Source organism: Parathielavia appendiculata, assembly GCF_033297405.1.
Source record: "Parathielavia appendiculata strain CBS 731.68 unplaced genomic scaffold N657scaffold_4, whole genome shotgun sequence".
Lineage (NCBI taxonomy): Eukaryota > Fungi > Ascomycota > Sordariomycetes > Sordariales > Chaetomiaceae > Parathielavia > Parathielavia appendiculata.
Window position 1 is genome coordinate 1,778,606 of NW_026944223.1, and position 26,176 is coordinate 1,804,781.

General features: G+C 55.7%; 14 protein-coding genes across 14 annotated transcripts; 10 read left to right on the top strand and 4 right to left on the bottom strand.

The window, feature by feature from the left end:
- Positions 1-434: 434 nt before the first annotated feature.
- N657DRAFT_689628 (DUF1348-domain-containing protein) lies at positions 435-1,135 on the top strand (the record flags this gene model as incomplete). The annotated part of the gene is made up of 3 exons (XM_062797002.1): positions 435-638; positions 701-866; positions 929-1,135. Exons 1-3 carry the CDS (start codon positions 547-549, stop codon positions 1,133-1,135), a joined length of 465 nt encoding a protein of 154 aa, XP_062649096.1. The 5' UTR covers positions 435-546.
- A 505-nt stretch (positions 1,136-1,640) lies between these two features.
- Positions 1,641-3,450, top strand: N657DRAFT_689629 (fumble-domain-containing protein; the record flags this gene model as incomplete). The annotated part of the gene is made up of 2 exons (XM_062797003.1): positions 1,641-2,125; positions 2,257-3,450. Exons 1-2 carry the CDS (start codon positions 1,835-1,837, stop codon positions 3,448-3,450), a joined length of 1,485 nt encoding a protein of 494 aa, XP_062649097.1. The 5' UTR covers positions 1,641-1,834.
- Positions 3,451-4,081: 631 nt separating this feature from the next.
- N657DRAFT_569860 (UPF0041-domain-containing protein) lies at positions 4,082-4,705 on the bottom strand (the record flags this gene model as incomplete). Its single annotated transcript, XM_062788690.1, has 3 exons — positions 4,082-4,202; positions 4,278-4,430; positions 4,521-4,705. The coding sequence occupies 3 exons, from the start codon at positions 4,703-4,705 to the stop codon at positions 4,082-4,084; spliced, it is 459 nt and encodes a 152-aa protein (XP_062649098.1).
- A 532-nt stretch (positions 4,706-5,237) lies between these two features.
- Positions 5,238-6,243, top strand: N657DRAFT_644187 (NADH dehydrogenase, alpha subcomplex, subunit 2). Its single transcript, XM_062792709.1, has 4 exons — positions 5,238-5,397; positions 5,458-5,564; positions 5,626-5,658; positions 5,713-6,243. The coding sequence occupies exons 1-4, from the start codon at positions 5,312-5,314 to the stop codon at positions 5,763-5,765; spliced, it is 279 nt and encodes a 92-aa protein (XP_062649099.1). The 5' UTR covers positions 5,238-5,311; the 3' UTR covers positions 5,766-6,243.
- A 291-nt stretch (positions 6,244-6,534) lies between these two features.
- On the top strand, positions 6,535-6,888 carry N657DRAFT_680060 (uncharacterized protein; the record flags this gene model as incomplete). Its single annotated transcript, XM_062796243.1, has 1 exon — positions 6,535-6,888. One exon carries the CDS (start codon positions 6,535-6,537, stop codon positions 6,886-6,888), a length of 354 nt encoding a protein of 117 aa, XP_062649100.1.
- A 226-nt stretch (positions 6,889-7,114) lies between these two features.
- Positions 7,115-8,702, top strand: N657DRAFT_363636 (alpha/beta-hydrolase). The gene has a single exon (XM_062786996.1). The coding sequence runs from the start codon at positions 7,342-7,344 to the stop codon at positions 8,623-8,625; it is 1,284 nt and encodes a 427-aa protein (XP_062649101.1). The 5' UTR covers positions 7,115-7,341; the 3' UTR covers positions 8,626-8,702.
- Position 8,703: 1 nt separating this feature from the next.
- N657DRAFT_364355 (uncharacterized protein) lies at positions 8,704-9,243 on the top strand. Its single transcript, XM_062786998.1, has one exon. It carries the CDS (start codon positions 8,782-8,784, stop codon positions 9,076-9,078), a length of 297 nt encoding a protein of 98 aa, XP_062649102.1. The 5' UTR covers positions 8,704-8,781; the 3' UTR covers positions 9,079-9,243.
- Positions 9,244-9,251: 8 nt separating this feature from the next.
- Positions 9,252-10,721, top strand: N657DRAFT_644190 (ribosomal protein S5 domain 2-like protein). The gene has a single exon (XM_062792710.1). The coding sequence runs from the start codon at positions 9,496-9,498 to the stop codon at positions 10,573-10,575; it is 1,080 nt and encodes a 359-aa protein (XP_062649103.1). The 5' UTR covers positions 9,252-9,495; the 3' UTR covers positions 10,576-10,721.
- N657DRAFT_364638 (uncharacterized protein) lies at positions 10,692-11,209 on the bottom strand. Its single transcript, XM_062786999.1, has one exon. It carries the CDS (start codon positions 11,104-11,106, stop codon positions 10,807-10,809), a length of 300 nt encoding a protein of 99 aa, XP_062649104.1. The 5' UTR covers positions 11,107-11,209; the 3' UTR covers positions 10,692-10,806.
- A 465-nt stretch (positions 11,210-11,674) lies between these two features.
- Positions 11,675-13,420, top strand: N657DRAFT_570811 (uncharacterized protein; the record flags this gene model as incomplete). The annotated part of the gene is made up of 3 exons (XM_062788766.1): positions 11,675-11,748; positions 11,821-12,887; positions 13,080-13,420. 3 exons carry the CDS (start codon positions 11,675-11,677, stop codon positions 13,418-13,420), a joined length of 1,482 nt encoding a protein of 493 aa, XP_062649105.1.
- Positions 13,421-13,827: 407 nt separating this feature from the next.
- Positions 13,828-16,157, bottom strand: N657DRAFT_570851 (uncharacterized protein; the record flags this gene model as incomplete). Its single annotated transcript, XM_062788770.1, has 4 exons — positions 13,828-15,655; positions 15,707-15,853; positions 16,046-16,082; positions 16,139-16,157. The coding sequence occupies 4 exons, from the start codon at positions 16,155-16,157 to the stop codon at positions 13,828-13,830; spliced, it is 2,031 nt and encodes a 676-aa protein (XP_062649106.1).
- A 1,094-nt stretch (positions 16,158-17,251) lies between these two features.
- Positions 17,252-19,542, top strand: N657DRAFT_644193 (L-gulonolactone/D-arabinono-1,4-lactone oxidase). Its single transcript, XM_062792711.1, has one exon. The coding sequence runs from the start codon at positions 17,526-17,528 to the stop codon at positions 19,188-19,190; it is 1,665 nt and encodes a 554-aa protein (XP_062649107.1). The 5' UTR covers positions 17,252-17,525; the 3' UTR covers positions 19,191-19,542.
- Positions 19,541-21,607, bottom strand: N657DRAFT_570644 (uncharacterized protein; the record flags this gene model as incomplete). Its single annotated transcript, XM_062788752.1, has 3 exons — positions 19,541-21,216; positions 21,278-21,326; positions 21,386-21,607. The coding sequence occupies 3 exons, from the start codon at positions 21,605-21,607 to the stop codon at positions 19,541-19,543; spliced, it is 1,947 nt and encodes a 648-aa protein (XP_062649108.1).
- A 1,756-nt stretch (positions 21,608-23,363) lies between these two features.
- On the top strand, positions 23,364-24,933 carry N657DRAFT_655366 (uncharacterized protein; the record flags this gene model as incomplete). The annotated part of the gene is made up of 8 exons (XM_062794595.1): positions 23,364-23,415; positions 23,538-23,571; positions 23,633-23,955; positions 24,072-24,221; positions 24,304-24,482; positions 24,546-24,604; positions 24,701-24,735; positions 24,785-24,933. 8 exons carry the CDS (start codon positions 23,364-23,366, stop codon positions 24,931-24,933), a joined length of 981 nt encoding a protein of 326 aa, XP_062649109.1.
- Between the last annotated feature and the right edge of the window lie 1,243 nt (positions 24,934-26,176).

Sequence of the window (26,176 nt, forward strand, 5' to 3'; positions counted from 1 at the left end):
ATGGAAATGTGAGATTCAAGGAAAGTAAGAAAATGAGGAAGGAAAATAAAAAGAAACATAGCAAGAACACAGAAAGTAAGAGAAGTGATAAGAGGAAGACAAAGACAGAGATGGAGATGAAGAGGAATAGAAAGAGGTGAAGGTGGAAGGAGATGTACCTAGAAGTGTCATTCTCGAACCGAAGTTCCGCGCTAGCAACAAACCGAGATTGAACGGACGGATAATGTTGTCCTTCTTCTCAGCATTCTTGCAAGATGAACGCTTTTGATGTCAATAGTGACTGAATTCAGAGTCCACCAATGTATTGATGATTTCTGCTTATTCAAGCTCGCTTGTCGACAAAGGGCGTGTCTTGTCGAGAGTGGATCCTGATTATTCAACCGTCGTGCAAAGTAGGATCGTAAATAAGGTAGTGGGCACATTCATATGTCATTGGTCCCTCGGGCATGACAACGGGAGCTCGTCGCAACCTTACTGATACAACCACATGCTTGCACAGCCATCATCTGTAATCGCATTGACTGGGTCCAGTGATTCGCAGTAACCATGGCGACAGAGTCTAAAGCCCCCTTCCCCCCTTTCACTCGGGAGACAGCCCAGTGGAAGGTCAAGGCGGCACAAGCAGCCTGGAACACAAAGTAAGCCGGCTCCTTATACGTTGCTGTGGCCGACGTCCTTTAAGCTGACACACACGGCCTAGAAACCCCGAGCTCGTCCAGTTTGCCTACACTACCGACTCAATCTGGCGCAATCGGGACACTTTTTTGCAAGGGCGCGATGAGATCGTCGATTTTCTCCGTAAGAAGTGGGCGAAGGAAAGGGACTACCGACTAAGGAAGGAACTGTTTGCTTTTACGAATAATAAAGTACAGTCTTCTTGGCAAACTCCCCAAGCAAGCGTCCAGGGTACGCTGACGACGGGTGCCAGATTGCCGTCCAGTTCTGGTATGAATGGCGCGATGAGACAGGCCAGTGGTGGCGGACGTATGGGCTGGAAGACTGGACGTTTGCCGATAACGGGTTGATGAGGAAGAGGCAGATGAGTGGGAATGATGTGAGGATTGAGGAGGCTGAGCGGTGGTTCAAGGAAGGGGTAGACGTCGACTCTGTTGAGATCAGCGAGAGGCATTGGTAGGAGAAGGGTTTGTGGATTCGGGGCGGTCAGCTCGGTTGACGGGGAGAGAGCAGATCGCCCACTTAGTAACAACTTGTTCTGATGGGGTACACAACATATGCCACTTAGTCGCTCTGTCTCTCCATGTCGACAGCGCTCACTTCGTGTTGGGTACCAGTGAGTGAAGGTGGCGGGAATTGAAAGGGAGCGGTTGGCGTACATAGAGGGAAGGATATTACATTGCATGGCGTTGATAACTATTGCTTCAGATGTCGATTCAAAAGAGTAGATGATCACGACCAAGACATCTGCTTGTCTCGGTGGATGCCTCAAACATCAACCAAGCATGTCTCGCTCACAGCCGGGTCTTGCTCAGCAAGAATCGGTTAGGTAACTTTGGTTGAGAGAAGTGCCTGGAACCAATAGGGAAGGGTTTCCCCTTTCGAATCTGGAAAGTCACAGACCTCGGGCAAAGGGCTTAACGTTAACGCTCTGTTATCGATAGCCGAGCTCCCACTTCCGTTCGGCTTTGCCTGGTCGCAGTGACCGCAACACCGGGATGAGTTCTACAATGTAATTCTGAGCATTCCCGGTTTTATAAGCTTTCACTGCACTCGGCCTGGCAGCGCCGAAAACCCACTCAGATGGATATCTCTTCGAGACCTCCGTGAATCACTTGACCGTGATCTCCCTTTTCCGACGGGGCAAAGCGATTACACCATGCCGAGCGAAGATATCTACCAGGCCGAGCCTCCGCACCAGCTTTCGGAGGAGGCTGTCCGGGAGCGACACCAGCGGCGACCGTCTCTTGCCGGCCGTCCGCGTACCGCAAATGCCGACATCGCTGAGATTGACGAGACATTGAGCCACCCCGGCTCCGTACGCATAAACGTCAAGGGCGCCTTCATCGTCGACCAGGAGACATCAACACCCACAACCCCAGACGGCCGCAGCGGCTCACCTGGTCGTCACGAGACCAAAGATATCCGGCTGCCGAACCACACGGCCGTGGTCAGCCATATAGCAATTGACGTACGAAACTTGTCCCAAACGTTGCCGTTGACCTCTTTCTCTGCGATGATGTCATTGTGCTTCTGCCTGCCCTCGCCGAGCTTTGGGCTGACACTTTACCGTTGTCGCAGATTGGCGGCTCCCTTGCCAAGCTTGTCTACTTCTCGCGCGAGGCGCACACGACAGAGCCTGGGGGACGGCTCAACTTTATCAGCTTCGAGACCGACCACATCGATGAATGCCTTGAGTTTATTCGCCGTCTCAAGGATAAGCACCTGGAATTGAACGGCGGCAATGGCTCATCATCCGCGAAAGTGGCCAGCGAGCTCTGTGTGATGGCGACAGGGGGAGGGGCATACAAGTACTACGACAAGATCCGCGACGTGCTTGGGGTCGATGTGCTGAGGGAAGATGAAATGGAGTGCCTGATTATCGGTCTTGACTTCTTCATCACCGAGATTCCCCGCGAGGTCTTTACCTACTCCGAAACGAATCCCATGCACTTCGTCGAGGCGTCTGAGAACGTGTATCCATACCTACTCGTGAACATCGGCTCTGGCGTGTCGTTCCTAAAAGTATCTGGCCCGCGCAAGTACGAGCGTGTTGGTGGTACATCGCTGGGAGGCGGCACTCTTTGGGGCCTGCTCAGTCTGCTCACCGGGGCGCGCACCTTCGACGAGATGCTGGAACTGGCCTCGCAAGGCGACAACTCCAAGGTGGACATGCTCGTCGGCGACATCTACGGCACCGATTACGGCAAGATTGGGCTCAAGAGCACGACCATCGCCAGCTCCTTCGGCAAGGTCTTTCGCAAGAAGAGGCAAGCCGAGCAAGAAGCAGAGGACAGCGGCGGCCGGCGCCACAAGGACCACGAGTGTAACCACAACGAATCCCACGATGGAGACCAAGAATATCCGCCACGGAAGGGCTCCTCACACGACGAATCCCGGCCCTTTAGCGCCTCCGACGTCTCCGTCTCGCTGTTGTACGCAATCTCCAACAATATTGGCCAGATCGCCTTCCTGCAGTCGCAGATCCACGGGCTGTCGCACATTTACTTTGGCGGCTCCTTCATCCGGGGCCACCCGCAGACCATGAACACGCTCAGCTACGCCATCAAGTTCTGGTCCAAGGGCGCCAAGCAGGCCTATTTCCTGCGCCACGAGGGCTACCTCGGCGCCGTGGGCGCCTTCCTCAAAAGACAACCCAGGAACTGGGGGAGGAGGGGCAGCTTCGAGGACTTGGCGGTGCCCTTGGAGCTTAGGCTGAAGAGTGGCAGGGGCGGGAGGGCGGAGGATGGGATTGGTTCAGGCTCGGGCGCGTGAGTTTTCTGGGCACTCCTCGCCGTCCGTCTTTGGCTCCCTTTTGTGGCGTAGTTTTCTGTAAACCTTTGGATGTTTCTGGCGGCTAGCGTTAGCGAGCATGGCGTGTAAGCTGATATATCCCTCATAGCGGTTTGTTTGTCCGGTTGATCCCTTCCTGCATGAGATGGCGAGGAACATGGCCGAGTGCCATAAACTGCGGTGCAGATAGACTTAGACAGCGGTATCCTTGGCACATCGGAATCAAACACCTTGTCGAGAATACGTTTGGTCAATGGGAAGATGCTGCAATCATTATCGCGATATCCCCTTGGCCGCATAGATGCCGCTCCTCCACTCCATCACAGATCCCCAGCCGCTTAACCCTCAACACTGCGCGATGCATGCGAATACGCGGCATGGATGTTCTGTGCCACACACAGTTCCGTCGAAGCCAGCTTTGTTGTACACGCGAGATCAGTATACGCCATGCGCAATCCGCCCTCTATCCCGGTTCTGACATCGCAATTTCAGCCTTTCAAACTCGACACCACTGCCCCAATGTCGAGATCTTCAGCTCCGAGCAGCCGCAGCCGCCAAGCGCAATACCTTTAATTCCTCCCCCGTTCCCGAGTGCCCCATTCTCTTATCCCATTTATGACTTGACTGCGTCCTTGGCCTCCTCGGTCAAAGCCTTCTGCGACTGGTGCCAGAGGGCGATGCGGGTGCACTGGACGACGCCGACGACACCGAGGAAGAAGTTGACTGCCGCGAGGCTGAATCGTAGAACAAGTCAGTCACCATAAGACCAAAAGGAAAGGTGATATAGTAGACGGCACAGGGGAACGCACAGATAGTTCTTGGGCTTGATGATGAGGCACCACCGGGTCCAGATCATGCCCGTCGCGGTCAGCGCCGCGTTCTGCGTTAGCGAGAGTTTCTCCGCCGGGCGCGCAAAATCGGCGACGCCCGCCAGAACCAGTGCCCACTTCATCACGGGAGCCCTGTACAATCGTCATCTCCCCCGTCAGTCTTTCTGAGCTTTCTCCAATCCACGATTCGGAGTAATGAAATAACAGGAGGAATTTTCCCACCAGAAATGCACCGTCTTGAGCCCCACGGGGCTGTTCCACATGCGCTTGCCCCACGACTCGGTCGCGGCTTGGCTGCCAGTTGCTGTGCTCTGGGAGCGGGCGCTGCTCTGCTTGGGGCGGAAGAAGAACTGGCGGGCGCGGAAGGCAGGCCGTGCGGCGCGGAAGAGGCTGTTCGTTGGCGACATGATCGAGGTTAGCCCGAGATAGGCTAATTGGAGGAAATGAATTGCGCGACGCTGATGATTGCGGTTTAAAGTTCGGCGGTCGCGTGCTGGCTATGAGATTTGGCGCGGAGGGAGTCCGGTGGTCGGACAGCACAGCAGACAATGTGCTGGGGTAACAGTTAGAGGATAAAGCTGATGGGTTTGTTAGTACGAGGTGGTAAGATGCTCAGATCAAATGGGAGTACATACAAATGAGTGGAGAGGATTGCGAAGCCGTCCACCAAAGTGCCTAGACAGGTCTCGGACAAGGGCGACCGCTTTCCACTCCGATGTCGAGAGGCTGAAAAGAATGACGCTTGGACTCAGATGTGTGGGTCACGGCATGGCTCCAACTCCCTCCGTCTGAAAGACACATGGCCCGTGCTTTTATGCAACTATCCATAATTATGCAGCGAGAAGGCTAGGATTGCTGTCTTATGCAGCCTCGTCCAGTCAAGCCCCATTTCATCAGCCTCACCTGCGCGATCTGGAAAGCCCGCTTCCGGACTCACGCCTCGGTTTGAGACGTTGACGATCGATTGAGCCCCCAATTCTCCGCCGGCAAGTCCGTCGATGAAGCAGTCAAAGATGTCCGGCAGATATGGTTTCGCGAAGGCCTTGAAGGAGCTTCGGTTCCTCTTCTGCCAGACGGCCGAGCACAGCTCTGCGACGAGGTATGTTTGCTGCTCAGGCCGTATCGAAATTCTTGGTGCTAACTGCTTTATGCTATGCAGGTCCTTCCTCACACGAGCTTATCCGATCATGAAGAAGAACAACCCCACAATACCCATCATGTTGCGGGAAGCCCAGGGCACCCTCCCCAGGGTGTATGCCAGATACGGTCGGTGGTCCCGGACTGGTCGGATGCAGATGGAGGCCGGATTTGCTGATTCTTTCTGCAGAGTTTGGCAAGGAGAAGGTCGAGTCGTTAGAAGGTAGGATCCAGCAGCATCGCAGCTTGAAGCAGAGTGCCTAATGACGGTGTACAGGGCTTTCGGATAAGCAGATCGAGGAGGCAGTTACGAAGCTTGTCAAGGAATGAGCCAAACATACGACAGATCAATTTCTAAAATAAGATACGGACTGGTCACGGGCCGGCTGGCATGTTTATAGTCCCGAGCAGCTGTGCATATACCACCAACCACCACACACTTCCGCCTGCCGTCCCATCGAGTGCTCGACATTGGATGCCGCCCGTGTGTTCTTCAATGCTTGCCTTTTCAGTTGAAAGCAGCAGAGTTTCCGAGATTTGCAGTCTGAGCAGCTGTGGCTCGTTGCAATGGCTTCAACCGCATCAGCATCAGCCGCCTAGGATGGTAGCCTGCTAAGGCAGCGGTAAACCAACCGAACCACCACTCGAGCTAGTCAGAGGCAGCTTGATAAGTTCATTGGAGGAGGCAATGGCGGGGCTGGTCAGGGCCGAATTCCTCGAGTGAGCAGGATGGAAAAGTTGCGAGTGCCTCCGGTTCTACCCTCTGATCGGTCTTAGGTCATCCCCGGTTTCGTCCAGCCAGAAGCAGCTACCAGATTCTAGTTTCGTTAGCTTTCGCCAGAAACAGGTTTAGAGGACTCCCACCCGTTCACACCTGTTCACACCAATCCACAAAGGGCTCAGTTGCCTATAACAGGTAACCCTAACCCTGCTCTTGGGTTGGCCATGATAAAGGGCCTTTGATAGGGGTGTTGAGGTCTCGTGTCGTAAAAAGCCCCTGCTTCAGCGCAGCTTTGAAACAGCTTCGGTTCACTCCGTTCTTCCATCCGGACAACATCCTCTCATCTGCCGGGCCGTCCACAGGTTGTCCACTGCCATCATGTCTAAGCTCTTTCGAAGCCGTCGTCCTCCCGCGCATTCCGAGACGGACGGCTGCTCGGGGTACTCGGCCCTCTTAGACCCGGCTGCCTTGGAGCAGCAGGAGCAAGGCCAACGATCTCAGTACAGGGCCTCTGCTGCAGAGTACCACTCGAGATGGTGGTTGGTCACTGCTGAGAGCCGACCTTCTTGGACGGCAGAGAGACCGCCGGCGCGAAAACTGGTGAAGGACATGAACGGCTCTGGCCGGCCCTCCTTTTCTCTGGAGCTCTCGGACAACGATGCCGAGAAAGAGAAGGGCATGGTGCGACGGCAGCTTTCGAGGCTAAAGGACTTGTACCGGAGGGACAAATGATGGATGTGATCAGCATCAAGGCGCGCCGCTGCACCCTCATCTGCACCGCCTATGCGAGGTGGGGGTGAAGATGACGACCCCGCCAGGACCCTGGCCATCTTGGGACAAGCCATGCGCAGGCTCATTAAGAATGAAATCAAAGGAGTCAGAATGCAGCTGCTGGAAATGGAATTCAAAACAGTTAAGAACGAACCGGAGCAGCATGCTGTACAGTCGATCCCCCGTCCTCAACACCAAGACGACATCTTTGTCTCGGAGCCGAGCGTCAGAACTCCCGTCGCCAAGGACGGCCCCCGCATCCTGCATGCCGGGCCGAGAAGTTCCCAGGCCGTCCCTCTATAGAGGATTACCGGCCATCAGCTCCTCCAGAATCGAATTATTCGCAGTGTCAGAAAACAAAATCGTCACATTCATTGTTGATCAACCCACGCAACCAAATCCGAACCCCGTCCAATGCCGGCCTGGGCCCTCAGCTCCCGGCACCAACCGGCAGCGGGACCCGCCTTTTTCCTGGCGCTCGGAGCCTTCCTCGGCATCTCGGCAACCCTCCTCGCCAGCGCCCGCCAGAAGTACTCCCCAGCCCGGAAATGCATCCCCTCCCCGCTAACAACGCTTCTCCCCAACCTCACCGAACTCGAAATCGCCTCCCTCCCCTACCCGCCCCACGTCCTCCCCGGCGGCCGCAGTGTGCAAACCCCCTACGGCACCATCCGCTGCTTCGAATGGGGCCGTGAGGACGGAGAAAAGGTCCTCCTCCTGCACGGCATCAGCACCCCCTGCCTGTCGCTCGGCAACCTAGCCGAGGCGCTGGCCGCCAAGGGATGTCGCGTCATGGTATTTGACCTGTTCGGACGGGGCTACTCGGACGCACCGGACCCCGGGGAGGACGGCGGCGTGCCGTATGACCTGCGGCTGTACACGGCGCAGATCTTGCTGGTGCTGGCCTCGTCGCGGCTGGCGTGGACGGGGGATGACGGGTTTCATCTCGTGGGTTACTCGCTTGGCGGGGGGTTGGCAGTGGGGTTTGCGAGGTATTTTGCGAGGATGGTCAGGTCGGTTGTGGTGGTTGCCGGTGGCGGGTTGATTAAGAAGGGGCACGTGAGCTGGAGGAGTCGGGCGTTGTATTCGAAGGGGTGGTTGCCGGAGGGGGTGTTGCAGTGGTTGATTAAGCGGAGGCTCACGCCGAGGGGGAAAGGGGATGGCAGGGTTACCGAGACAAAGATGGCTACTGAGGTGGTGGACATCAAGGGGATGGAACATGAGGACAGTGATGCGAGCGGGGGGCATTCGTTTGATAATGCCGTGCTGCTGGCGAGGAGACCGGAGCATACCGTCTCGTCGGTGATGGGGTGGCAGCTGCGACATCATCAGGGCTTCATCCCAGCATTTGTTAGCAGCATCCGATATGCGCCCATCTACGAGCAGAAGGAGGACTGGTATGAGCTCGGGAGGCAGCTAGCGGAGAGGAGAGAGAGGTCTGGTTGGGAGAATACAGCGGATGATTTACCCGGGCTCAGGGGAGGGAAGATCCTTCTTGTTTTGGGAGCGTCGGATCCGGTGATTGTGAAGGAGGAGTTGATACATGATGCCACGACTGTTCTCGGCGAGGACGGATTTGAAGCCGTGTTGTTAGATGCCGGTCATGAGCTTGTCATGAGCAAGGGAGCCGAGGTTGCCGACGTTATCTCCAATTTCTGGGAGCAATCCCAGGGTGACGCAGAAGTGACGGGGACATAGATAACGCTACTAATAGATAGAAGTTGCACACCTAGATACAATTGAAGTTAACACATTGAGAAACGTAAAGTTGAGCAACTCTATAAGGTATTCGAGCAAATCTCCCTGTCATTTCCCCAGCCACTCAGGCACCATCTTAATCTTGGCGAGGCCCGGATGACCTTAGGTCGGTTAGGATTTCTTGTGGCCTGCAGATCCCGACTTGTCTATTTGCACAGGCCCCCCTGTCCTCGGTTCGCAGAGACCAAGCAAGCCCTTTCGGTACGGATCCGTACAGAGTCCCAGACACCAGCCACATACAAAGTCTGCAGCCAACACCATCGTCCAAATCAATTGACATCACCCTCAACTGCAATAAATGGAACAATTGATACAAATTGTTGCACTCGTACTGCACAATGTCTTCCGAGTCTTGGTGGTTCTGCGTTTTGCGTGATGTTGTTGATGATATGAGTCCCCTTGATGTATAGGAGCGCTGGCGATGTTGCCTGCACACTTTGGCTGTGGCTGGTGTAGAAGCCCCTCAACCGAAAGGGATGAGCTTTGCCGAATGCGGTTGGTCTCTGTGCACTGAGGACAGGGGTGTCTGTGCAAATAGACAAGTCGGCAGATCCAACCTGGAATGTCTCATGTACGGATTACTGAAGAAAGCTTCTGTTGGCCGCCCATTGACAGACTCCGATTGGGCGCCCTGAGCCTGCTGAAGCCCACTGCAACTGAAAGGCTGAAGGAATTAAAAAATCCCCGACACCATCCTCATCCCACCCCACACAAACGAATTGCGACCGACTTCCTTTACTCGCAGCAGCTGGCGGCACCGTCTTCTTTTTCTATCATTATACAACGGCATCCACACCGACGCTGCTCAACATGACAGCCCCGATGATAAGCCTTCCGGCGCCCATCTTCGCCAAAATCTCCCCGCATCCCTTCCTCGTGCGCAACCTCACCCGCTCCTCCACGGCCGAGCACCCGCCGTGCCGCACAAACGGCCGCGCCACCCAGGAATTCCGCCCCGTCCGCATCAACGCCGCCTCACTTTCCCACGCCCACGGCAGCGCTCTCGTCCGGCTGGGCGACACCACCGTCATCTGCGGCGTGCGCGGCGAGCTGCTGCCCGTTGAGCACATCCCACAGTTTCGGCCGGTGGATAAGGAACAGTTGAGGCAAAAAGGGGAAGATGGTGGGGATGGTGGTGACGGGATTGGGAGGGGGGAACTGAGAGACTATGACCTGCTCGTGCCGAATATTGAATTGGCGACCGGCTCGGCGCCGCAGTTCCTTCCCGGCGTGCCGCCGATAACGCTCGCGCAGACGCTGTCGACCAGGGTGTATTCGCTTTTGCATTCTACGGGGCTGGTGGAAGCGCGGGATTTGAGGGTCTGGTATAGCCCTAAGGAACAGAAACGGGGAGAGGATACCGAGATGGGGGTCGCTGGTGATGGGAGGGAGGAGGATATGGACGAGGACGAGGAGAGGCTGGTCGCGTACTGGGTTTTGTACATTGATTTGCTGTTCATTTCCTACGACGGCAACCCGTTTGATGCGGCGTGGGCGGCGGTCGTGGCGGCATTGAGGGATACGGGGCTGCCTTTGGCGAGGTGGGATCCGGATCGGGAAATGGTGGTGTGCTCTAAGACGGAGAGGAGGGCACTGAATGTGAGGGGGTTGCCGGTGGCGTGCAGTGCCGCCGTGTTCATGGAAAAGGAACATAGCGAGTCGGGAGCAGGGCCCGGGGACAGCGGGCATTGGCTCTTGCTTGACCCGGACCGGTTGGAGGAGAGTCTGTGCAAGGAGGTGATCACTATGGTCGTGGACTGCAGCGATGGCGAAACAAGGATTAAGAGCATTGAGAAGCAGGGTGGGACGTTGCTAGGGAGGGAGCTGATACGCGGCTATGCCGGCATTGCGGAAAGGAGATGGAAAGAGGTCAGGAGGGCTATGGAATGATGGGTAGAGGCTGCTGGGTGATGGATCTATGTAAAATTTGATACCCGGTGGAGAATTTCAAGCATCCTCAGCAGTGCCTTACTCTGGTGCTGCGGCAGCAACAAGAATGGCAGAAGATGTTCATGCCGTGAACCAATGCATTTGAGCCTGTCGTGAAGGAGCTATACGCCACGACGCCTCAAGCTGAGATCATAACAAGCAAATGGAACTGTGGTGTTGAGCGCTGTGTTGCTATTGGCCGCTCTGGCCAGGTTCAACTGGGAGCAGCTGAGTTCTGAATATGTAAACTCCGGCCTCTCGACTCACCCTGTCAACAGGTACGCTGTCTGTCTGCGGACCTGCTGTCTCACGGCCTGACGCCGAACAGCGTGTACTCGAGGCAGAAGCATGCAATTCTCTTCTGTCCTGCAGAGGTAGGACTGTCTCTGTTGGGCTGAAGATAATGAGCTGGCACTCCACCACAATGAGGGAGATCACCAGCCACGATGTCGTTTCCCTGGGCAGAGAACTCCAGAATCGGCAACGGAGCATTACGCATTATTCCACGGGTTGTGGTACGGATCATGGCCATCAACCCCTCCATCGTTCACAACTGAGGTGCCTGCATGTACGGAGTGGCCCCCCGACAAGGTGTGTTTTGAATGTGTCGACGCTTTCGAACCGCTCTTACAGGTGAATTCCAGAGCAGTAGATACAGGAAGACAGAGTTCATCTGTCGCCCATTAGTAAGGTCCTAATGAAAGGTCCTTGGCCATCCGCAACGCCTTTGTGCACAGCAGCGATTGCGTGGCTGTTGAGCGCTGGTTTTTTCAGGAGAAATTTCCTCCATAACCGCTGCGCTTCAAGGTTTTCTGCTGTCGCCCAGAATCCAGCATCGAAGGTCCGTGCGCTCACCCGGGCCGAAATCTGCCGGCTGCTACACGTAGACAGAGTGGAACCAGTGGATCCCCTTTACTCTGGGCCCCACTAAGCCGCTCAACTTCATTCAAATTTTGTTGCCTGCAAGTCCTCTTTCCATTTCATCGCTTTCCACGTAAAACTGCAAGGCTGACTACTCCCGACGGCTCTGCCTATCGAAATCTGCTTCCTCCATGTAGAAATGGAGTCATTAAGCGACACCCTTTGGGATATCGTAATCTGCGGCACTGGACTGCAGCAGTCGCTGCTTGCATTGTGAGTTGCTCATCCACCCATCTGAGAGCGTTGCTTTCCCGGCTGACTGACCCAGCTTCATCTCTGTTTAAGGGCCCTCTCGCGGTCTGGAAAGAAAATCTTGCATATAGATCCAAATGAGTTCTATGGGAGCGCCGAGGCAGCCTTCAGTCTACAGGATGCCGAGTCGTGGGCACATCGGGTATCAACGGGCAGCGGTGGCCTATTCGCATTCGCGTCTATCACAAAACCTGAGGGCGCCGTTGACTTGTCCTCGTCCCGGGCGTACTCGCTGGCTCTTGCACCCAAGCTGATCCATGCTCGCTCGACTCTCTTGTCGCGGCTGGTGTCCTCGCGCGCCTACCGCCAAGTTGAATTCCTTGCAGTGGGATCATTTTACATATTCAGGCCTCCGCAGGATACCCAAAATCCTACTCTGGTCCGAATTCCATCTACCCGCGAGGAAGTGTTCTCGACAACCGACGTCTCCTCCAAGGCGAAGCGTCAACTCATGAAGTTCCTCAAGTTCGTCCTGGATTCGGAGGCCTCACCACAGCTCGAAACCTGGCAGCCGTACGCTGACACGCCGCTGACCGGCTTCTTGCAGCAGGAATTCAACATGGACGCGGAACTGCAGATGTACATCATCACCTTCACTCTTTCACTGGAAGGGAATATCAGCACCAAAGACGGGTTGGCCGTGATCCGTCGCCATCTCTCGTCGATGGGCCTCTATGGTCCAGGCTTTGCTGCCATTTATCCCAAGTGGGGTGGCCTTTCAGAGATTACCCAGATTTCGTGTCGTGCCGGCGCCGTTGGTGGGGCCGTGTACATGCTTGGGACCGGAATCAAGGAGATGGAAACCGTTGAGAATGAAGTCAAGCTTCAGCTCACAAGCGGCGACACCGTGAGAACACGGATGCTGGTGCGCGCCAGTGATTCCGCAAGCGGTCAGACTGGTATCAACAGGCTGGTGGCCGTGATCAGCTCGCCGCTGAGCTCGATGTTTCAATCCATTGTTGAAGGAGCGCCCAGACCTGCCGTCGCCGTTATCGCGTTTCCAGCCGGTTCGCTGTCAACCCCAGCTGGCAGGGCATCTGAGCACCCAGTTTATTTGTCTGCTCACTCCAGCGATACCGGGGAATGCCCCGTTGGTCAGAGTAAGTCCGCCCGCCTCAAACACCTTACTCTCCCCGAGTACATGATGATCTCCATTTTGAATACTTATCTACATTGTCTGAGCTTCGGCACTGACGTAAAACACCTCTGACATTCTGATGTACCTCCTTACCTTCACTCAGCTTTCTCTGTTTAAGCCAATGGCAGCTCAAGTGCTAACTGAAAATGACCAGGTGTACTTTATCTTACCACTCTCTCAACACCTGATGCAAAGGCAGTCTTGGAGCGTGCGCTGGACATCTTCATCTGTCCCACGAGCGGAGACGAAGCTCCTCAGGTCCTGTACCAACTCCAGTATGAGCAGCGGACCGGCCCCGACACCTTTGAAGTCGATGGGCCAATCTTTACCTTCCCCGCTCCGTCTCCTTCTCTTTCCTTCGACGACTCAACATTGGTCCCAGTTCGCGAGGCGTGGAAAAGGGTCATGGGCGACGCTGCCGTCTATGCAGAGTATCTGGTCTTTGATGACCGAGACGTTGCCTTGGATGATAATGATGTTTACGATACATGGTGATGATGGTAAGAGCGGTTTCTTATTGTACCATTCCACCAGACTGGAGTTCATGAACCCTGCAGCAGATGAAATACATGCAATGAAGATTTATGATAACAGTGTTTTTGAGCTAACCATGCACTGTCCCTGACTGCCAGCAACGCCCTGCCATTCCTGATATCAACGCTCGGCTCTGAATTCCAGGATATCTCTCCGTCCCGAGATCACCAATATTACGCCCATCGCTCCTTTAGCAAACCCTTCTGAAACCTGGGCCCAAGCTGCAAAATATCGCCTAAATCATCCAGGCAGAAATGTTCCCAGTTCACGCTATCGTGATTTCTCCGGTTGAAGAGCCCATAAATCATATTCTTCGGGAATGGCCCAACTCCGTCAAATGTCGTCCATGTTAAGCAACTGCTCACCCATCAGGCATCATGCATCTCCTCGTCTGCCTCCAGATCCGCCATGCCCTCTTCACCCTCAACCAGCATTTCTACTCCGAGCCGGATGGTTCCAAACGGCTCGTTGCTGCCCTGGCCGTCCTGCGTGACCCTGATGACGCTCTTGGTCGCCAGCGACAGGACGTGGTAGAACGCCTGCGCCACCACGGCGCGCTTCTGGTCCTCTGCCTCGAAGAGCGACTCGAACTCGACCCACCGCTTGCTGTCGTTTTCATTCTCGCTGGGGTAGTAGCCCTTGGTCCGGGTGACCGATTCGATGTAGGTCAGGAAATTGCGCCCTTCGCGGTCGAGCGCGGCGCGCATGACCTGGGATGTGGACAGCATGTCGGCGTCACCACCAGGGAGTAGGGGGTGTGACGGGATAGAGCCGCTGCCGCCAGCTGGGCCCGAGTGGAGCGGGGCGAACCCTTCGCTGCCGGGACCGTCGGAGCCGAAGAAGGGCTGGTTGTCGCTGAAGCGCTCGACTTCGGGGCCAGGGATCAGGAGGCTGCCCCGCCCGTGAAGGGGGCTCGCGCTGACTTGCCTGCTGGGGGGCTTGCTGCCCGCTCCCTTGACGGACGAGCTGGGGATTTGGGACGAGGGACGATTCCAGGGTACGTCGGAGGGGAGGTCGGGTAGGACGGAGCCGGCACGTCTGCCTACTTCGATGGGCGGGAGTTCGTCATCACCGGGAAGGGAAAGGAGGGCATCATCGCCCTGGAAGAGTTGTGGTTGAGCATGTTGGGGGTCCTGGGAGGATTCGTCGTTACTGGGACGGCGGCGGACGCGGCGCTCGATGTCGTCTTGCTCCAGCTCGAGGGCTTCCAGGGCTGAGCGGCGGCGTCCGCGGTGAACTTCCCGATTGTCGCGGTCCGGGTGCGTGATGATGATGCCGAGAAGGCGCGCTGTCAATCCCTCGCCTGCAAATTGTGGCGCCAGAGGATGCGAAAGACCCGGGACGCCGGTAGGGAAACCGACACCGGCAATACCGTGGCCAAATACAAGATTAAAGGCGTTTTTGCGAGCTTCGGAAGCAGTGACTGCATGACGCGGCTGGCTTGCCTGTTCGGCGTTGGCAAGATAATTGGTTGACCAAGACTTGAGTTCTTGCCGCGAGATTTTGGTTTGTTCGTCAGGCGCCAAGTTCGGACGACGCCGTTTGCGCTGGACGCGCACTGGAGCCTGGCCGGAGCTGATCTCAGCTAGCACGGCAACTTCCTGCCCCTCTTGTTCTTGTTGCTGTTCCTGTTCTTGCTCCTCTCTGTGCTTACCGTCTCCCTGCAGTGGAAGCGGTGGATCCGAGTAGAGGACGTTGGCACCTGCCATGAATACGTCGCCTTGATCGTCAACGGGGACAAACTGATCTTGATGCACAAAATCTCCATGTTCCTTCTCTTCTAGATGCGGAAGCCTGGGTAGCTGAGGTTCCTCCATGGCCGGCACGATGTTTCCGTCAGCGTCAATTTCAATACCCCAGTCGTCGAGTGCTTGCAGCTCGCGCTCCTCGTCGCCGAATGGCATCAAGCCGTCATCTTCCTTTCCCGGAGTCATTGTTCCTGTCCCGTACGGTACTGCGATGATTGAGTTTCCGCCGGCGAATGGTGACTGCGAGAGATCGAATCCTTGGAAAATGGAGCGGTTGGAACTGGAGATCGAGCCGTCCGGTTGCAGAGGCGAAAGTTGAGAAGAGGTCCTCCTCGAGGACTGGCTTCCTTGCGGGATAACTAAATTGCCATCATCGTCAAAGTGAAAGGCCGGAAGGTCAGGATTGAGTTCAAACTCTGGGTCATCCTCGAGGATGAGTTCCTTCCGACTAGCTTTGGTTAGACTTCAGTTCCTCCACAATCCGTCTTCATAACCTTACTTCGATTTTCCTGCTTGAGGATCCAACGCATTGTCGCTCCCACCCAACGCGCTGTAAAATGCTCGCATGTGGGCCTGAACTCGTTCAGCGTCGGTGAGCACATAATGGCACTGCTGCGAATAGACCCGGGAGAGCCCATAGAGCAAGCTGCCTTGCAGGCGCAACGCGATGGGCGCGCCAGGCTTAAGGATGGTTTTGCATGCTTTTTGGACATCTACCTCCTGGATGGCCTTCCGCGAAATCTTTCGAGTTGTCGACCTCAGGCCGACCGTCGATACCAGCCTTAACGTGAGGTTAGTCAAGACTCTAATTCCCACAAATACAGCATGCTCTCCTTACCAGACGGTTGCCACACCGTAATCCTGGCTGGTGAGAACTATATCGCTGTCAGCTCAGTGTCATTTTCGGCGTTTGTGATAATGGAACACGTACTCTCATGGCTGTAGAACATTGTGCCCCCAATCCACACGCCGTCAGCCTCCTCTCGATCGTGATATGATGAAACTGTCCGTCAAATACGGCCTGAATAGGGGTGGTATGATTTTTTCCTGTGATGGTGAGTTCTGAAGTGAGTCCTGAGGAGTGATAAGGAGAAACGAAAGTAACGAACAGAGTTCGCCGTCGAGAATGGAGATGTAGGAGAGGAAATAATAGTGAGGCTGTCGAAGTCTGGACGCGGTCGGTCATAACCCGTCGCGCAGTGGAGAAGATGGCGTCGAGTGCTGTGGTACTGCGGCGCTGAAAAAGTGGCATGGCCGTGGGAATGAAATGCTGAAAAGAAAGGAAGGAGTTGGAACGAACAATCTCATGATTTTTCGGCAGTCATACGGCTCTTTCATCCGAAGTCAGATCGATCATATGAAGGGAAGGCGCGACTTGTAATCATTTAGCTATTGGGCTCATGGAATCTTGGGCATTTAGCGTTTATGAATTGCATTGAACCCCTGAACCTCACAGAATCAATGAGTGAGGTCATTCAGCTCGCTGGCAGCGAACAATGCCCCATTTTCGGCTCGAGTCCCACAACAATGAGAGCAACTCATCTGCATCAAATGGCCACCTGCCACACAGAAGTCTTCCCTGCCTCAGGTATTCGTTTACCTACGCGGTTCAAAGCTCCGGTTCTGAAAGCTCACCTGTATCTCAAGGCTGGGTTTGAGAGAGAGTATCTTATGGGTTGAGCGCGGACTCGGTTGAGGACAAAGAGAGCCAAACTGCCTGGCTCAACGAACTCGCAGGAAGTATCCAAAAAGAAGAGCTATCCGTGACGAGATTGGCAGATGATGGAAAGAGGATAAGTGCGTTCCCCATACGTGCTGTCATGGACGCACATTACCTAGGTAGTTGTCTCTTCCCCTGAGCGGCTCATGGTTGCCAGGTCAACAACTCGCCAAGCGTACAGAGTGTTGCAGTGCAGTGGAAGCAACGGCCAAGATCGGCGCTGCGATCTGGGGCTTGACGAATCAAACTAATCACAGCCCTCAATCTAATCAACACCGTTATCGGTGTCCCCGCTCACCACTCGGCAGAAAGGGTCTGGGTTGGGCCAGAACTCAAGGACAGGATTGATAATCAAAACCACATCGCATGCTCTATCATTACCTTGGACCAAGAGCAGAGATATCCTCATCCCTTTCAGTCACCAAGAACTTGCTGAGATGATTCTGGCAGCTTAACGCTTCAACCTTTCCAGTAATGCGTTTTTATTATCTACTGAGCCCATCGAACCTCATCGGGGGTTCACATGCATCACATCACGTTTAAGCAAGGACATGTTCTGAATCACCAGTGCACTACAGCCAACTGAAACGCATTCATGATGGCGTCCCCGGACCAACTTTCAACCCTTCCCCTCGAAGTCCGGACCGCCTTAACCACCCACTCCTCTGACGGCATCCCCTTCCGCGCCCGCACCGCCTATACCCACCGCACCTGGGCGCGCACCTTCAGCTGCCTCCCCGAGCTCTTCATCCAGCCGCACACCCTGCCCGAGATCGAAAAAGCCGTCAACCTCGCGCGGCAATGCCGCCGCCGCCTCGTCACCGTCGGCTCGGGCCACTCCCCCTCCGACCTGACCTGCACCTCGTCCTGGATGCTCAACCTGGACCGCTTCGATCGCGTGCTGTCGGTCGACCGGGCCACGGGCCTGTGCACCGTCGAGGCGGGCATCCGGCTCTACCAGCTCAGCGCGGCGCTGGACGAGGCCGGGCTGGCGCTGCCCAGTCTGGGGAGTATCAACGAGCAGAGCATCGCGGGTGCCATCTCCACGGGGACGCATGGGAGTAGCTTGCGGCATGGGTTGATCAGTGAGTGTTGTATCGCGCTGAAGGTGACGCTGGCAGATGGCGAGACGATGGCGTGCTCGGCGGAAGAGAATCCGGAGCTGTTCCGAGCCGCGCTGTTATCGGTTGGTGCGCTGGGAATTATCAGTGAGGTGACGCTGAAGGCAGTGCCGGCCTTCTCGCTGGCGTGGAGCCAGACGATTGATTGGGACGCGAGGTTATTCGAGGAGTGGGATACTGTGCTGTGGACGCAGGCCGAATTTGTGCGGGTGTGGTGGTTTCCGTACATGCGGAGGGCAGTGGTATGGAAGGCGGACAAGGCGACCAACGACCAGGTTGAGGCGGGGAGGGTGATGCATTCTCAGCCGCCGACCGCCTTTCTGGACAGCAAGCTGGGGTATTTTGTGTACCAGAACCTCCTGGCGCTAGCGCGCTGGTTCCCCCGGATCACCCCTTGGATCGAGTCGTTTGTATTCGGCCTGAACTACGGCTTCCGAAACGGCGAGAGCACGCGTGTTAGCGGTTGCCAGGAGAGCCACAAGGCTTTCCTGCTGAACTGCCTCTACAGCCAGTTCGTCAACGAATGGGCGATCCCACTGCGCAGGGGACCGGAGGCGCTCCAACGTTTGGGTGCTTGGCTCAACCGCCTCACGCCGGGCGATCCAGGCTATGTTGACCACCGCATCCCGTTCAGCGCCGAGGGACTGTGGGTGCACAGCCCGATCGAGGTCCGCGTCAGCGACACGACGGTGAAATCGAGCGCCGCCAAGGGCAACCGCCCTTACCTGGACATCACCCCCGGCGACGGTCCGGCGTTGTACCTCAACGCCACCATGTACCGACCCTACTACCGCGACCCGACGCACGAGGCCACGGAGCGGTACTACGAGGCCTTTGAATGGCTCATGCGCGATCTCGGCGGCAAACCGCACTGGGCCAAGGCATTCACAGTCACTCCGGACGAGTTTGCGGCATGGTACGGGAACGACTGGACGCGGTTCTGCAAGGTACGAAACGAGGCTGATCCTGACGGCATGTTCGTTGGGCCGTGGCACCGCAGGTATCTTCTCGGTGCAGCATCGGCGAATGGAGAGGGGAAGGGACAGCTTCTTCCCCTAGAGGAAATTGGCTTTGTGCGCGAGAAGGCGAAGGGAGGTGGCTTTCGCGTGCTTGGTAACCAGAACCCTGTCGTGCCGTCGTAGAGGATCGGCGAGATTCTGGGGCCGGCAGAAAATCTGTTGGAGGAGGGGTGGAGTTGTCGGTTTGGAGACTCGGACGCCCGCCCCGTATTCATGCTTGATTGGCCGTTATTACTATCCGAGCATCCACGGCAAGTTTAGCGTGGAAGGTTGTCATCTCAGATGCTTATCTAAAGCGTTGGGTGCTTCTTGGTCTGCGTTATATGGGTTTCACTAGCTCACTCTGATCATTAGGGTCAATGCAAGGCAGCGGATAGGCATTGCTACCCATGGTTTCGCTGTCTAACTGTAGGCATAATGAATCACCGAATCATCCAATTCCGTCTGTATATAATCCTGTTCTCCACCCCTCTCTAAGCATCCAGCTTCAGCCTCTCCAACACCCTATCAATCTTCTCCAACAGAATCTGATAATTCACCGCATCCGACACAAACTCATCTTCGACGACATCCCCGTTCAGCGTCCTCAAACCACCGCCTCCATCAGCTTCAGCCCCCACTTCCACATCCTTCGGATAAGCCACCGGCCCTCCCGGGGCGCGCTCCGCATCCACGGTATCGCCTCCCTCATCATCCAACATCTCTTCCAACCCATCACCCTCAAACCGAAGTCGGAACCGCTCCGAGAGGTAATACCGGATATCATCCAGCAGCTCGATGGTATCTGTCTCCTGCCGTTCCTTGAGCCGCGCCGCGCTTTCCCGAATCAGCTCGGCAAACTCGTCTTCGTCAACGTAATCCTCGAGCCGGCTGGCCAGGTACCGCGCGGCGAACTCCTCGAGCCGCTGGACCTTGAGGTCCCAGGCGGCGTGGATCACGTCGTAGACATTGATGGGTTCCATCTCTGCTACCTGTTCCGTGTCGGGGCTGCCGTCTGACGGAGGTGTTTCTTGCGCTGACGTGTGGTTGTTGTTGTCGTTGTTGGGGTGGCTGTTGTGGGTGCGATCCACCAGTGTGTTGTTGGTGCCGCTGCCGAGGGTGGAGATGGTGATGGCCGCTTTGGCTTTGAGTTTGTCGAGTAAGAGCATGTCGGCCGTGTAGAGAAGGTCGAGGGCGTGCTCGAGCTGGCAGTCGGCGTTCTCGGTGTAGAGGAAACGGAGGATGATCTCTAGGACAGCTGGACTGCAGTCCACTTTGATGATGTGCAGGTGCTCCGTGTCGTTCCGGGCTTCAACGAAGTCAGAGGAGAACATCGTCTCGAAGTAGGGGCTGCGAATCAAGAAGGGTTTGTGAGCCGGGAACAGGACCGAGCGGCGTAAGCGTTGTTTGCTGAGGCCGTTTCGGGTCGCGGTGTCTGTTGTCGGCCCTATCGGAATGGCGCTTCCATCTGCAGCCGTTTCGGTGTCGGCTCCGTCGTCGTCGTCTTGTTGGTCGTCCGCCCGAAGGAGGCAGTCGGCAAAGATGGCATTGTGACGGGGCCACTTGACATCGCCGGCTTTCCGCGTGTCGATCTCAATCTTGTGCTTAAGCACCGTGTTGCGGAAGAAAGCCTCCACTTGGCCCTGGGCGCGCTGGACCTCATCCTGTTGGCGCTGCCTTGCCAGTCGGCGGTCGTTGATGGATAATACGGACTCCCACAATTTATCAAGCTCAAGCTGCTTGCACAGCTTGTCAATGCCTCGAAAAACTTCTTCCTCGGTGACGGTGCTCCCAGGGCCGACAAAGTCGCGGGGAAGGTCGCCGAGGTAAAGGTAGCGCAGTACGACGCGAAAGGCTTCGACGGGAATAGCGTGAGGCACTTTCCATGTGACTGTCTCAGGGGCATCGGCGAACTTGCGCATGAAATAGGGTGACCTGGCGGAGAGAAGGAATTTGTGCAGGTGGAAGTCCTGTGCTGGGGCCGAGAGGGTGATGTCGGACGTGGGAGGTGTGTCACGGACAAGGAGTGATGTGATGTGTGAAGACCATGGCTGCAAGGGGTCGGCCGTTTTGGAGTAGTCATAAGACAGAAGTAGGTTTCTGATCTTGTTGTTGAGCGCGTTGTAAACCGCCCGTTCCCTCTCAAACGAATCCGGATCGGCCAGAGCTCCTGGATTCCATCAGCACTGGACTCGGAAGCTGGGCATCAACCAAGGTGAAGAAGGACTTACCTGATTCTAGGAGTAACTGGACCAACTCGTAATGCCCACACAGACTAGCCTATATCTCGTCAACAAGCGTCGTTCTTCAGAGACATGACTAACTGGTGGCAAACTCACGAGAACGAGTGGGGTATAATCGAACTCGTCTTTTGAGTTTATGTTCACGCCTGCTGATATAAGTTCCTGGCAGCGCTTCAGATCGCCCCTACGGCAGGCTTGGAGAAACTCCCGAAACTCCGGGGATGAATCGAGGGGGTGGTCGTTGCGAAGCACCCCTGTGCGGATAAGCTGGTTGTCATCCTTGAGCTTGGCTTCCAAGTCGAACTTGCGGATCGCCATGGTTTCTTGGGATTTGAGCTTCTATGTACTTGGAAGAAAGAGAATGAGATTAAGAATGTGAATCAACAAGTGGCCAACTATGACTCCTTCAAAAGCTGGTCACTCAGTCCAAACCTCCATGCATGGCAAGTACAGCCATTGCAGGTGGCGTCGAGATAGGAGGCAGTGCTCAGCACAGTACACATACCGTGCTCAGGAAAGTCGGGCCAGCCTCGGATTTCAGCCACAGCCATTGCTGAACTGGATAGAGGCTGTTGCGCACTGATCAATCATCAACGGCCCGGGCTGGTTGCAACTTGCAAGCGGGCCACGGCCAATCCCGAGCCGTCCCGAACGAGAAACCGCCCTCTCCTGCCCTCCTTCCCCACATGCAAAACGCAGGATATAATCAGGTGACAACAGCCAGGAACGGTGGACCACGGCCAGTTTCGATTTGTGCCGAAGGAGAGCTTAACCTGCTGCAAGTAGCACCGGTCCCTGAATGTTTCGGTCTGCGGCTCTGTGGGTGTGTGAGAAAATTGCATCGAATATCGAATGCGTACGGATCCGTAATCAGAGGGGAAAAGGCGACCTACTCCACTACCTTACACTTCAGATGGTTGAGACGGAAGACCTGGAAGCGAGAAATCGGCTGACAGACGTTGAGAGAACGCACGACGCAATCCTAAACCCAAGGCAAGCGACCCGGCCGCCGGCTTGGGCTGAGCATCGACGCAGTCGACCTTCCCGCTGCCATGTGCTGCAACGATTACATGTATCCCCTAGGCGCCCTTGGCACTACGGCGATGTCTGAGGGAGGACAAAGATCGTCTAGACGGACACAGAGTATCTCGAAATCAGATGCAACTGAAGCCGCGCCGCTGTGGCCATCATGCCTCTTGACTTTGGCCTGCTATGTCAGAGCAACCTGGAAGAGAGAAGCGATGAAGAAGCCCAGCTTGTGGCGCCACGATAGGAAACATCTAGCTAGGGTCTACTGTATGGATTTTAAGCCTCACCCACCGGTAACCGCGGCGGCGGCGTCGGGACCGGGCATCGAGGGCCTAGCAGTTGGCTGATCGGGTCTACGCTGGCAATGCCGGTTTTCTCTCCTTTCCTTTTCTGCTATTTCTCTGGCTGACTGTTATGCCCCGGCCCTTTGCCCGACCAGGCCTTAAGTCCCAAGGCCACCAGGCTGGTGAATCGCATCTTGATCAGCTTGCGGCTCTCTGGAGCTCTTACCTAAAGCACAAACGGCCTCTTTGGTCGGACACGGTGACGATGGCCGCTGCAGTGCGAGTGAGAGGCCAGGAAGGCCGCGGAATGGAACGGAGGTCCCCCTCCGAGCCCCAAGGGAACAGCCAACACGCACCTTCCAGATCTTGCATCTATACCCTGCGCAAACCTTCACTTCTGAAAGGCTGTTCGGACCATCCAAGGATGTCTCTTATAGACCCCGCCTTGCGGGTTTGTGGCATCGTTGGAGTGCTCTAGCAGCGTCGATCAGAAGGAGCCAGATACGGATTACAATCAACCCCCGACAGTTGGAGACAATGACGATTCGATCCCGGCTCCAACTTGCCGCCATGGACTGGACTCGGGGCGACAGCGCGTTCAACGTCCCGCATTCGGTTCCAGCCGCCGTATGCCCGAGACAGAAACCATCAACAGTCGTGGCAGAAGCATCAAAGATGTCGCCTATATATATACTTGGGAGATGTGGCACGGCATTGCCCATCTGTGTAGCCATCACCGCTGAAGTAGCCTGGTCTGAATCATGGTGCGTTCTTCAAACTGGCCGCCCTTGGTCTCGGCCTGCTTTCTCAGGCGTATGCCACAATCCTTCAAAACAGACAAATTCGGGTTACCAGCTTCCCCGACACTAGAATCGACCCATCCACATACTCATTCACCACTTACCCCGGCCGATGCCCCTGAAATCTCGTACAAGGGCGGCGGGACTCCAAGCACGTCTCCTGGTGGTCGTAAGTCAATTCGAGTGAACACGTTGTGGTTCGTGCACAGAGAGGATCTAACGGTTCACAGGGTCCCGGGCACCAAGTTTGGCTATACCGGACAGACGGTAGCCATCTCGTTCGGCAATCTGACCAGCAATGGCGTCCTCGTCGGGTACCGCATCGACGGACTGGACTGGATCTTCACAAACATCACAGCAGGCGCCACACATCTTCTTGTGAGCCCTGATACGCCAGGCTCGAGCGAAACACGGCCCATCAACCTGTGGACATCTGAGATGCGCGTGTCGAACTGGGCTTATGGGATACAGATTGAGGCCGTCCATGTTGCCAAGGGCGAGAAGCTTATCAAGATCCCCGACTTCGGCCGCCGGATTGAGGTCATTGGTGACAGTCTCGCCTCAGGCATGTACACCCCATATGAAGGGCTGTCAAGCTGGGGCTAGTAAGCTGCGCTCTCAGTCTCTATGCGTACACTTGATGCTGACACAACTGTCAGTGGCCTCAAGCGCTGGGTTGCGCAACACGGAATACTCAAATCACTGCCTATCCAGGCATATACGCCACTGATCAAGAGTGTTGGGGCAACCCTCATGGACAAGTCTATCAGTGGTTTTACACCTCGGATACGAGCTACCGGGCTTCTGTGATTCATGGCGGTTCGCCGCCCCTCATTCTATGCGAGACTACCTCACGCTGGTCTCATCACAGGAATTGAGTATCTTCTTACACAAAACACAGATGGTCCCGAGCCGTGGGACTTCAGCAAGCAATCCCCTGCTGACATCGTCGTCATCGATATTGACACTAACGACAACAGCCAGGCGAACAACGTCTCGACTGAGGCTTACTTTAATGCCGTGACCAAGATCATCCAGGGAGTTCACGGCAAGTGGCCCAAGGCCCAGGTTATTGTCATGGTTAGCGTATCTTGGTGAACTTCAGTTGCCCTTGGCACGCTCTAACGCATAGGTTTTGCCTAGTCCCACTGGCGGGGCTTCTATGAATTTGGAAACACCTATTCTGCCCAACGCGCCCTAGGGTTGACCCAATGAGCTCTACCAGATGGTCAAGTGGTGCGTGGATCCTTCACCTGTCCCCCCTCACCGTGATTGTAGGGCTTATATATTCCCAACAGGTTCAACACGGACGCGTACCTCCGTAACCCCATTGGTACGACGGCGTGACCAAGAAGACGTCGAGAACAGGCAAGAAGACAAAGCCTTCAACACGGCAGGCATCCTGCAGCACAACGACATTGCTCCGCAGTGGCATCGTACGGAAGTTGGCGCCATCAAGGTTGCGAGGCACCTGCAACAGTTCATCCGAATGAAGTTTGGTTGGGACTTCTATACAACCCGGCCAGAGTGAGTCCCCCATCGATGACATGCCGCTGTATCGGGTATGGCCGGCTAACACAGTACGCCAAGGTATTTCATGAAACACTGTATTGGAACGATGAATCGGGGTATTGAGGAGCTTTATGCTTGGGGAGCGAATCAATGCATAGCACTCGACCATGCTCTGCCAGAGAACAAGGAATGCCGTAGAATTACGAAGCATTCGGCGCGTTCTTTAGCAGATGGGGAGATTGCCTCAAGCGCTTGTGTCGTTCGGCTACCATCAAGAATATTCGGCCTTCGGTCCTCAATCCTGAAGCACCCCTTTGGTTCAGGGCATCTCTTTGTGTGAGGGAGTGCTCAAGACAGTGGCCTTCGCTCAGGTGTCAGCGTTATGCGCTTTTGAGTTGGCTGTAGCTATTGGACCAAGCAAGTCTCGTCTCCCGGAGGCGGGGTGCTCGCTGCTTCACTTCTTCCCTGGCTAGTTCGACAAGACTGCCGGGAGATACGAGGTCACCCGCAGGTTGTACCATGCTCGCTGACCTCAATGATACGGAGGTAGACTACACCGTGGAAACCCAGTGTGGTCCTCCAATGGTTACTTCAGAGCCATGTTCGGGAGACAGAGGGCGGCGCTCGGCCTCGACCTCTTGAGTCTGACTCGCGAGAGGCGCCTTTCCGTCTTCAACCACACCATACCGCGAAACGAGATATGCCGGAATGGCCTTGCGTAGTGCTGAGCCTGCCACCGTACGGGCACTCTCTCAAACACGGCCTGCTTCGGCCACGCCCCAGGAACTAACTTACGAACACCAGTGAAGTGTGATTGGGAAGGACACCGTTAGTTCATTACTATCACCGAGCGACAGTCTCGACAGCAACGGGGATAAGTTAGTGACTCTCCCCTTCAACTGTCACGGACGCTTCGGTTTGCCAAAACTCAGGGTTATATATGGCAACCGTCAATTTACCCCTGTTGTGTACTTCAGCCCCTTTTTTGCGTCGGCACCTAGCCGACCCGGCGTGTCAAAGGCGGTGCGTCTGAAACACCACCAACACCGGTCAACACAGTCTGGGCCCTTCATCAACCAGGGAATTACATATCCCTGTATCGCTTAAACGTGATTTCCAATCCTCCCAACCTGTGCCGGGCTATTTGGTGAGAGGATGGCTATTGCCAGACTGGTAGCGTTCTGCCAAGATCCAGACCACCAATCAGTCAAGGGGCCAAATACCCCAGGCCACCCACCAGAGCGGATGTAGCTCGCATCAAC